Genomic DNA, 12,341 nt, shown 5'->3' on the forward strand with positions numbered 1-12,341 from the left:
TTGATGATGCAATTCTCGCAAAGAATGTCACCATCTAAGCCGTCTCATGGTGATGTTATCGATGGAGTAGATCTGGAGGTGAACTTGCGATGGTAATGACACACATACAGGTGAGAGGCGTAACATGCCGTGACGGACGTTCAGGTCCAAGTTGTATATAATGATGGAGACAAAGTTGCGAGAACGTTCCCCTTTTTGTGTGGGGAACATTCTCGCTCGAAAATATTTCCTATAGCAAACGGAAAACGTTCTCGAGCACGGCACAAATGTAGTTGTCGGTGGAGCAATAATGGTGGCAGCACACATAGATTGGTTAGTTACATTTCCCTGTCTTTAAATATTAGATAAATACTTTTAAAACCTCTGTAAATACTTCTGACGCATAGTTTGATACGTTACTTTCGATGCTGACTGTACGACATGCACACATTCTCAACCCGAGGACGTGTCACCCCAAAATGTGAATAATTTTGTATCTCATAATTTTTAAACTAACACGGGACTTAATCGCGTACAAACTTACGTTTATTTATGGCCTGACGTTTCGAACGTGACGTTACGTTCGTGGTCACAGGCAGACTGGCGAGGAATTGTATTGATCAACATCTTCTTGCCGCGCGGGTTTTGCGAACTACCCGCACTTGATCTTGATTATTAACTTGTACGCTAGGGTTGTCACTTTGCCTACACACAACACTCACGACATCCGATGGTATGTGGTGGGATGTTTTTTCCCCTTACATTTGCTAATTACTGGATTCCACGAAGACGAAATCCTCTGTCCCTCATTTTGATTGAAATTTCGATGTTTTCTGATTTCAATTGCTTCACGTACTTTCCTGCTGTAGTAAAGACGTTCCGTTGAGAGGACTTTGGGATTATGGAGCTCCATCCAGTTGTTTGGTCCCGACTGTAGCAAATGTTCGGCTACCGCAGACTTATCTATCTTAATTTAATTTTGTACCTATCTGTTCCAAACCGGTGTTTCACGAAATCACAGTTTTGTCGTCAGCCTTTTGTTATACTCTATTTCAGGATTAGACGGAAGTAAATATGGTTCTGTATTTAGACGAACTGAACAATTGCCGCTTCTGCATTGCATGCCTAGATGGTTTATGGTTTATTTGCTAGTTTTAATACACGTGCGCACCTCTCACTAAAATCTATGTCATTATCACCGAATCTATTCAAGTTCGCACTTGCGACAACAAAGTTAAGGTCAAACATTGATAGAGTACTTATTTAGCAACACTACTCACCAGCTCACCACTGATGGAACTTATTGTCATTGCAATAAAATTTACGAACAGTCAACAGTAAAACGAAAGCTACACCTACACGGAGTAATTGCGAAGTGTGGGCGCCACCTTCAATAGCATTTAATCAAATACTTAGTTATTGAAATAAGTAATAGGTACTAAGAATTGGGGTCCATTGTTACATGGTAAGTTAATTTTGCATTATAAAAGAAGTAATTAAATTATTTGCACAATAATATATGCATGAAGTTTGCTGCTTCGCAGTATTAGAAGTGGGTTTTGCAATCGAGCATGTCGTAGAGGAATAAAAAAATCAATAAAATATCAACGGCATTTTGACAGTGGCGGTGACTGAATGAAATATTTAATTTATATTTCCTACCTACTCCTAAATGTGAAGAACACTGGAGCCCTAAGTTCTTGTCGTGAAATAATAGATTGTGAACAACCCATTTACACATTTTCGAGCTTAGTTCTACTTGATTTAAACGAAAAAAAACGATTTTTTTATTTCTACTTGGAATCAAAACACCTTTTAAATTCGAGATATCACCCCCTGACTCAAGTAATAACAGTAATAAACTTACGATAGATTGCAATGCAGTTACAAATACAAACAAATTACAAAATTACCCCATTTACTGTGGTCCCACAGTTCGAAGGCACAGCCCTTACCATGTCAGGGAGTATTGGGATCCTCGGTGTTGCCATCTCCAGTGACGTCCAATTCCGTAGCCACCTGGAAGGGAAGGCTGATCTGGCATCCAAAAAACTCGGTGTGCTCAATATAGCGAGGCGATACTTTACTCTGAGGCTTTAGGGGAAAGTAGTTGGGTGAGAAAAAGTACCGTTGACGGGTAGACTTAGACTGATTTATTAAACCATAATCAAGTGTTTTATACATCTCTAATCTACGGCGGTACAGACATTATCGTAACCGGATCAGCACGTGCTCAAACCTATACTAAGTTATCGACACGCGCCGATAATATTTTGCTGACCGCCATAATATTCCCCCCTTAGTCAACCGGTAGGGTTGACGACCAGGTCTCTCGCAGGAGCTGTCCTGAACAGGATACGATTACGATACGATTATTTCCCTTCCAGGACGTTATAACTTCAATCACGGCCCCGCGACCGTGAACTTGAAAATGAATCGCTGCGGCATGTCTCGACGCATGCTGCGTTGACAATAATTTCCTCGCGCGTGTCGCATATTGTGCTTGCTTGCATTTTCACACATCACAGCTGGTCACATGACTTCATTTTTATTAATTTGCTATTTGGCGTGAATTTCCTTGAATATATTCTTGATGCGTTGTGACAGTCCTCCCCGTTGTATCCTTTCCTTAAACTTGTCGTTCTTGGAAGAAACGGAGACGTGCCGATATCTTCTAATACGTCTGGGCGGACGTATGAAGAGTGCAGCCAGGGTGCTCAGAGCCAGTGTGGCGAGCGGAGATGCTCGAGCCAGGGTGGCGAGCGGAGAATCTCGAGCCATTGTGGCGAGCGGGGTGCTCAGAGCCGACAAGGCGAGCGTTGAGGGCGACGACTAGTAGTGGAGCGCTGAGTAAAGTAGTCGGGTCGCTAGGTTTGCTGCGTGCCACATCAGGATTAATCAGGATCCTCTTGCCATAAAGCGTTGGTGGATGTCTGGTGTCATCGTGAAGTCATGTCAAGCTCGTTGTAATTATCTCTTCTCCCTTCTGACGATATTCTGTGGTGAGAATCCGGAAACCGGAATATAATGGGAGTAGCCGCTGCTTTCCCGCGATGTTACTTGGCAGTGTCGGTGATGTCATTTGATGGAAGGGTGGCGAAATCAAATTGAGACGAGATCACTTTGTCAGTCCTTCTCGACCAGCAATTGAATGTCGCAGTCACTTACTTCCGAGGCTTCTTCACTGGAGCTCTTCGTGTAGACATCTCAGTAGGTGCGTGTTCCTTCGGCGGGTTACCACTGTAGCGAAGTGGCAACCGTGCACGTCGGTCCCCGTGGGAACCCCACTCGGGGTCACCACTTTAGGGGAACGTAGTTGGGTGAGAAAAAGTACCGTTGACGGGTAGACTTAGACTGATTTATTAAACCATAATCAAGTGTTTTATACATCTCTAATCTACGGCGGTACAGACATTATCGTAACCGGATCAGCACGTGCTCTAACCTATACTAAGTTATCGACACGCGCCGATAATATTTTGCTGACCGCCATAGAGGCAAAGACTGATGCTATATAAATCGCAAGTCAGACCCCATATGGAGTACTGCTGTCACCTTTGGGCAGGAGCACCTGGATGCCAGCTTGGACCCTTCGACTCAGTCCAAAGGCGCGCTGTACGAATCGTCGACGATCCCAAACTCACAAGCGGTATTAAACCTTTAAGTCTAAGGAGAGACTTAACTCCTTGTGTGTGTTTTACCGCTTGTACAATGGGCTGTGCTCTGAAGAATTGTTTGACATGATGCCCACGGCCGCTTTCTATCACCGCACCGCTCGCCATCGGCAGGGTGTTCATCCTCACACCCTAGCACCTAAATGGTCGCGTACTGTGCGGTTTAAGAGGAATTTCCTCCCGCGTACGCTTCGGCTGTGGAATGAGCTCCCTGCCAAGGTTTTCCCGTGGGCTACAGTATGGGGTTCTTCAAAAAAGGAGTGTACAGGTTTTTAAAGGGTCGGCAACGCGCGTGTAATACCTCCGGTGTTGCAGGCGTCCATAGGCTACGGTAACTGCTTACCATCAGGCGGGCGGTATGCTTGATTGCCACCGACGTGGTATAACAAAAATACAAAATTCTCTAGGTCATAAAATAGTACATTGTGCTACATGGTTAAATATTGCAAACGAGAGTATAGTTAAATCGCGACGGCTTGCTGAAGCGATTTATAGACTCGAGTTTGCAATATTATTACGCCCCGAGTTACACACAATGTTTTTCATCACACTTGCGATACCAAAATGAAGTAAAAAGACAAAAAACTGTTTATTATAATACTAGAAACTTCATAACTCCCTAGGGAAAACGCTTTTTCGATAGTTCCCGCTAAGCCTGCGTGCAATATCAACATTTACAGAGCGAGTATGATGAAAATATACATTTTACAACAACAATCCAACAACACAACAGTCAGTCAGTCAGTCCAATGTGCAGCTAATGAGTCTAGACGTGATTGGTCAATATTTGGTCTGAATATCTGGTAAATATAATAATATAGATAATAAAAGAGAACGGTCAATTTCTAATTAATGTTCTTTACAGTCATTAAGCGCGATACATGTAATGTTTTACTCGATACAAAAGTGTGATGCGAGATGCGTCTGGTGCAGCGTCCATAGCAGGAGATGGTATGGTGGTTGATACCCGCCCCCGGTCAGAGAGATCGATCGGTCTGGGACCGAATTTGAGTTACCTACCAGTAAGAATTAAAGTATAACATTTAATGCTTACTTCTGTTCATAAATGCAGACAAAATATGTCAAATATCCTAGCCACGTAATTCGTTATGTCATATGTAGCTTATCGCTGAGGAGCGTGTGGAATTGGGGTAATAGCAGACGGCATCATTTTCGTCAATAAGCAGCACGCGTAGGTAGGCGCACGCGCCGGACACTCACCTCAGTCAACTCGACACACACGCACAGTCGCACAGTGCCTCTGCGATCTTCAGCCAACGATTTTTAGTACTGAATGTATTGTATAGACATAATACATCATGATGATGTAGACAGTATACCATACCTATCGGCATGATGATTCAGTTCCAAGACTAAGTACCTTACTTATTTTTGCGATTCGAAACCTCTTCAAAATAACACAGACATACTTTTCTGATTAACTAAATATTGTCACGCGATTGAAAGAGACGGATGTTGTCACGTAGACAAATACTACCACCATCATAGCCGTAGTATTAGGTTTCTTCGCTAAAAATTGTAAAAGGTCAACCACTAGCCTACCTGCCACGTTCCACCATTGCTAACCCCCTTCAAACCTAATGTAGGCTGAACACACTCGTGAAGAGACCCCGAGACAGGCCGAGAACGAGTGTGTACATGCTCCCTTCTTCCTTGTCGCTTCTCCGATTAGATAGGGGCGGTGCCGAGAGTCTCTCGTCTCTCTGTGTGTACAGCCGACATTTGTTCAATGCCTTATTCGGCAAACATCAAGCATCGGCATCTCCCCCGAGCCCACACAACACACACAACACAACACAAAGAAGACAGCGAAGAAGAAAACGACACAACACAACACACATCGGATGACGCCTACACATAGGCACGACGCACACGCCAACCTAAGCTGCCGGTCGCCTTCATTGCGGCCCAGAAACCTGGCCCCGCTCAAACGGTATCCCCAGGCGGTAAGGGTCGTGGGGTTGGATAACGGCCGGTAGCGATAAAACTGGCCTACAACAGATCACACAGCCGTCCCCACAATGGCGTACGACCACCCCACAAGGTGGGATGCGACACTACACAGGCTCCACAGCAGGGATGGGGAAGAGCCCCCTCACACCCTCCCAAAAGGGTATCATGACGGAAACACTGACTGACCAAACATCAAGATAACGTCAGATCAGACACGCACGAGTATCCAAGAAGCTGAAGCATTGTTCGACCGGCCAAAAGCAGATGTGACCGTACACACACGTACAGCACAGCGTACGTCATGCTTTGATCCCAGCATTCAGGCCAGTCGGCGGACTATTGGGATCACAATACATACTCGTACAATAGATATCCCTTTACATACACCATACACACATTCATCCCAAACTAAGTATTATCAGTGTAACGAAACCGCGAAAACCAATGACACTGACCGTAAAATTAATATAACATGTGTGATGCTAAAAACGAAATAAATAAGGGATACAAAGTAAAAAAATACCAAGGCCTCAAGTGCTCGGGGCTAGAATCATTTTTATTTCGTTTATAGTTTAAATAGTAGTGTGAGGTACTTGTAAAAAAACCCAAATTAAAATATTAAGAAAGTAATTTAATTTGTTGTTAGAGTAGGTGTGATGCTGATGTTTCCCAATGTAGCATGTTGTAAAACGACCGCAATTGTAAACAGTGACGTTGGCCAAATACAATGAGATATCAATTCCATTGTGTGTGCTTGAGTTGTTGAGACCTATGAATGGAACCTTGATAGGAAATATAGTGGTCTTGTTAGATGAAAAAACGTTGCCCGTGTTTCAAAGAGCTATTAAATAGGTCTATCTAATTTGCGTGTAATCGGACGCTCCGTTACAAGTTGTTTATAATTAAGATAAGAAATGCATGGTTTTCTTATTGTAAACTGGGGCATTCTCTGATATATTTGCGGTTGCGTCTAATTGCCACGACTCGTTTCATACATTTTGTATGAACTATGTGGGTCGCGGCAATTAGACCGCGGACATATTTTTTGAGAATGACCCAATTTATTGAGTTTAGATTAAATTTTACATTCCTAGACGTCAAGCCTGTCTTGCGTTAAAAAAATAGTTCCTAGTTTTACTCACCTAGCGCCACTGTCAATGTGATAAGTGTTATGTTTGGTCTTACTCTATTTGTTTAGCCCATCGATTTACAACCGAATGGGGTAAAAAGTTGTGTATGTAATCGAATTGGTTCTTAAAATATTTTTGCAGTTTGTGAGTATTTTATTCTGTTTATAATGCTACGGGGGCTCCCAGCTAACTTTAATGCACAAAACAACTCTACCAACTTTATAAGAAAATACAAAATCACAGCTAACGGCGGGCACCACCAATGTGCGGCACAGTACGGCAGAAGCATTTTTGTACTATACTGAATTAACTGAATATGCTTGTGCCGCACAGTGTCGCTCACTGGGGGAATCCCGCCTTAACATATGAAAATCAATATTAACTGTGACATCGCCCGCGTGAACGCTGCAGCAGTCGTTGCCACGGTAACTCTGATGAATTTAATCTTTAGTTGTACTAACTAATACGCGGTCCGGTCTGGCCTAGTGGGTAGTGACCCTGCCTGTGAAGCCGATGGTCCTGGGTTCGAATCCCGGTAAGGGCATTTATTTGTGTGATAAGCACAGATATTTGTTCCTGAGTCATGGATGTTTTCTATGTATTTAAGTATTTGTATAAGTATTATATATATCGTTGTCTGAGTACCCACAACACAAGCCTTCTTGGGCTTACCGTGGGACAGTCAATTTGTGTAAGAATGTCCCTATAATATTTATTTATTTATTTAATAAGGCAATCAAGATGTTGGCAGTGTGCAGCAGAGCCATCTGCATTCCACCGTGCCGTGCGTCTGGCTTGGCTTACTCCATCTACCAACTGCTGATGACAGTTGTAACCAACCTGTAAGTTAATTCGGTAGCAAGAAAGGCACTTGCTAGGCTGGTTCTTCTACTTTATGTTTTGATCCCAACATTCAGGCCAGTCGGCATGAGGCTATTATGATTATTATGAATGCACATTATTCGTTGAATATCTATGCTAACACGAGGTGTAAAAGCATGATAGCTACCATCTGCTTAAGACAGTTGTTCAAACCTGTAGGGCACGTCGGCAGCCAGGAAGATGTAGGTGGTATGCAGCAGGCCGACCTGCACAGCCGCCAGCACGTCGCACAGCAGCACCCTCGCTGTACTCTGTACTCACTTGTAGGGAACATCAGGATGTAGGTGGTGCGCAGCAAGCCGACCTGCACTCCACCCTGGAGCCTGGCTTGACTGGCTCCGTCTATACCCTGCTAGACAGTTGTACTAACCTGTAAGGTACATCAGCAGGTAGATGTAGGTTGTGTGCAGCAGACCGACCTGCATGGCCGCCAGCGCGGCACACAGCAGCACCCTCTCGCTCGGAACCAGCCTGAGTTGTCACATGCAGGGTAAGACTGTTATACTAACCTGTAAGGCACGTCGGCGGCGAGGAATATGTACGTAGTGTGTAGCAGGCCGACCTGCACGGCCGCCAGCGCAGCACACAGCAGCACCCTAGCTCGGAACCAGCCGCCCAGCCGCGCCAGCAGCTCGTCGCAATCCACCCTGTCTGACGATGACTTAGCTTCTTGCTCCTTCATCGCACTTGATTTACGTTAAGTTATGTACCAAAGAAGTTAAAGTTTTGACACTATAGTCCAACGCCCGTCAGCGAAAACTGCAAGATTCAGTTTCACTTTACAGGCCGCAAATCGGGTTAAAGATGATAGGTAAATTCCGAAAATGTTTGCCGTTTACTGAATCTTTGTAGCATGAGTATTTAGTTGTTCTTTATTACACTCCATTTAATGAGAAGAAATCACATGAAAAATCGCGGGTATTGTCACTTTAAAGTTTTATTAAAAGTAAGAATAGCCCGAAAATTGTTTGCTAATTCTTCAACTACTTTTTGTCTAAAACACCATTGACGCGCGAGTTGGTAATCACAGTGACGAGGAAAAATCGCTAATTCTGAATGTACAGATTTATTCTAACTAGATCTAAGTACGGTTTAGATGGCGGGGAATGCTCGCGTGGTGCGCGCGCGCCGCCGACTGCGATTTAACGAGCCTTTCCTCCAACCACGGTCAATTAGGCGCACCACTTTTATTTGTCAACTATGACCGCTACGCTACGTCTAGTCACTGGTGTACTAACACTTAACTGACCGTCGGATCTTATCGCTTTGCAATAAGGTAAGAATACCTAATACCACGCCTATACTTATAGTGCGCAAACTGAGCCTTGTCGGAATGCAGGAAGGTTGATATTGGTGTAGCCGCGCGACTTGACGGCTTTGGCGTTCAAAGGGTTAGCGTGCTCGATGATACACTATGTCTTTCTTTCTCCTTTGAAGAGATTAAATGAGTAAGAAGTATCAATTTCAGTTTTTTCTCCAATGCTTAACCAGTTGTATCCTTCCGAGTGTAGCAGACGTAGCAGTGATGTCCTAATATGAACCGTTTTTTATGCTAAGATCTACAACGTATGTAGGATTAAGCACTGCCCGGTCTAATCTACCTATTATCGCCAGTTCACATGCGAGCGGTCTAGTCCATGCCCTTGTACAGAGAGCTGCAAAAGTGCATATTATGCACTTCTGCAGTTAGGGCCCAAAAATCGCTTACCAAGAGGCGATCGCTTACCAGAATACAAAGATTCAGTAAAATAAAACTATTACTCTATCAATGCGTAAGAAGCTGATATTCATGTGCGACGATTATCATTACCCAATAACTATATCACTGTATGTATCACTACGAGTAGCCGCTAGAAGCTAGAAAGCTCGGTCGCGGCCTCGGCAGTGTATTGTCAATTCGATGGGTGAAGCAAGCTCTCTAACGTAGTGTGCACTCACAGGTACGAGGCGATATTTTGCGTCAAGGGTAATACTAGATAAAATGTGAATGCTTCTTCTGGGATTTAGGTGATACCTCGACCAGAGAAGATAACTGGTGCTTTATACATGTATCGTCAATCATCATCATCAGTCGTTCCTTCAATGTTGAAGATCATGACATCTAGTCTTTCTTTTGAAGAAGGCCTCCTCCGCCGTAGTTTCTGTATGTGCCTCTCCAACTGTATTGCTTTGTACATTCTTAATTCCATGGGTGCGTTAATTTGGATTTTGGGCACCAATTTATTTGTAAAAGCAGAGTATTTTCTCGCGTCGTTTTGGACGTTTACATCTCGGACGCAACGACAGCTCTTCCAGAATCTAGTCTAGCGGTGTGCTTGTAGCTTTTATCAGTTCTGTCGTCACTCGTTTTTTTTTCACGCGGTTCCTGTTATACAATAGTAAATTGTATCACAAGGGAGCAAAATGACTTAAATGACATATATACGGCGAGGGCGTACATTGAATCCTGAACGAAGCGAAGGATTATTTAATGGAATCCTAAGCGTAGCGAGGGATTCTAAAATAGAATCCTGAGCGTAGTGAGGGATTCAAGTGTTAACGCCCAAGGTGGAAATAATTTTGCTACCATGTGACACATACTGTTTTTCACATCACCTATGAGGAAACTGTTATGTTCGAAATTATTATTTAACCTAAAAAAATGTATGCAAAAAAGAAAACAAATCATGTCTTATCACAGAAAAGTGCCACTTTGATCCCCCTAGCAGGGAAGAAAAGTGCCACTTTGATCCCTCCTAGCGGGGAAGAAAAGTGTCACTTTGATCTCTCCTAGCCAGGAAGAAAAAGCCCTTTTTCGAATAAGTAATGTGAAAATCTAATTTGTCTACTCTACGATCCCCATTGTGGCCACTTGTTGAATTAATTTTAACCAAACAAAGAAATGTTATTATGAACACACTCCACAGTGTCCATATGATTTACACGTTACACGTTACAATACATACTTCCGGCTTGCTAACAGCAACATATAATAAGGTTTACGAATTGCTAGTGTAGACGGTAGTAGTGAATTATATTATAGGTAGTTTATTAAAACTACCTATAAATAAACACGCGACAGTGAGGGCAATTCAAACGTACTCTTTGATATCAAAATAAAGTCATTTTGTTACCATTCGCCCCTGCGTCTCGCCACGCTCTCGCCAATACATGTAGGTACGGCTGAGTACGAGCGAAATGCACGCGCGGATGATACTAAAGGATATCAAAATGTACATTCGAATTGGCCTCATCAGGATCGCCTGAACAGACACACGTGTCTGATCTTATACATTACATGTTACATGTTATTCACCGTTCACTGACGCCTAAAAACCCTATATGCAATACCTAGCACGACACTATGATACATGCATTATTTTCTTCTACTCGCTAACAAACTGTCTTCAGTTTGGCGAAAATATTGTATACCTAGTTCTGTTTTTTTGAAATAGGTAAATAAAAAAAAATGTATAACGGAGCACGTAACAATATCTGATTTGTAGTCATAAGAAAATATAATATATTTGTGTGTTCCACTGTGCAAGATATTATGGTGAAGTGAGTGTACCTCCCCCACCCCGGTGTCCTATAAATATAAATGTACATATATATCTATGATATATATGATGTATGTCTGTTTCACGGAAGTTTTGTTATTATAATGTAGGTACATATACATGTACATTTTCTCTCTGCTGATGAAGACCATACAGTGATGACATGCTGCTTTGTTCGTTTTTGTACTTTGAAAGTTATTTTCATAAATTAGACGCTTAATCAATGGTTTGCCAGAGTTAGAACACCATGAGGCGGTGAAAATCGTGTTAGCTTAAATCAATATACCATGAGGTTAGATTCCAGCCTTCGACGATCCGCTATAGCCTGACTGCGAGACCTCAAAATACACTATGTACTAGAATAGAACGGGGACAGGAAGGGAAAATAATGGCAAATACAATACAAACTCAACATCTTCAAATATTTATAATCGACACGCCTTTTAAAATATAATTAGCAATTTTTCTTGAGATTATTTTTTTAAGTATTCTAAAGTTTTAAATTAGCAGACATGCATTTATGGCATTCTGTAAAAATTGTACACAATAGAAATTATTGTATATTTACCAAAAATTATGAGTTTTTACACTACAGAAACAAACATTGTCAAAGTGACATTATCTGGAAGTACGGGAGTGCCCCCGCCAAGTAAACAAACTACCTACCTACCTACTGTCCAAATCGACCTATGATACTATGTAAAAATTAATTTAGAAATTAAATTATGATAGTCAGACCAAGCTAACTCTGCAGCAACATGGCTAGTGCGGAAGTGCTACCATAATTGTCGAATTTCTAAAAAAATATGACAATGTTGCAATTAATTGGAAATAACAATCAGCACATATTCAGTATAGTACCATATAGTACCTACCTAGCTCAATAAAAAAGTATAGTTATGCTTTTAAAATTAAACTTAACTATTAACGAGCAATCATTTTGTTAAATATAAGGCAAATAAAAAAAAACCTTTGTTACTTTATTTTTCGAGCCTTAATTTAATAGGTAATAGGTATCCTATATGTGTTATTTCTTCAACTTTTTAACTTCGTCAAATATATTTAAAAAAACTAAAAAAATGGTTTCACCATTTATCAAAATTCAGTTCCACCGGTTACGAGCTAAAGTAAAAATATTAAATTCAACCTCTAGAGTATTCTAA

At 42.0% G+C, this 12,341-nt stretch overlaps 1 protein-coding gene across 2 annotated transcripts in view; it reads right to left on the bottom strand.

The window, feature by feature from the left end:
• The window catches only part of LOC134744592 (organic cation transporter protein-like), a 53,395-nt gene extending 45,049 nt beyond the window's left edge, over positions 1–8,346 (bottom strand). The window contains exon 1 of one of the 2 annotated variants that reach the window (XM_063678451.1): positions 8,149–8,346. In XM_063678451.1, coding sequence (XP_063534521.1) covers positions 8,149–8,321 — 173 coding nt within the window. In that variant the 5' untranslated portion in view covers positions 8,322–8,346. The remainder of the gene's footprint in view (positions 1–8,148) is intronic. The other variant, XM_063678452.1, reaches the window with a different exon arrangement.
• Between the last annotated feature and the right edge of the window lie 3,995 nt (positions 8,347–12,341).

Source organism: Cydia strobilella, chromosome 10, assembly GCF_947568885.1.
Source record: "Cydia strobilella chromosome 10, ilCydStro3.1, whole genome shotgun sequence".
In the NCBI taxonomy this organism is placed as follows: domain Eukaryota; kingdom Metazoa; phylum Arthropoda; class Insecta; order Lepidoptera; family Tortricidae; genus Cydia; species Cydia strobilella.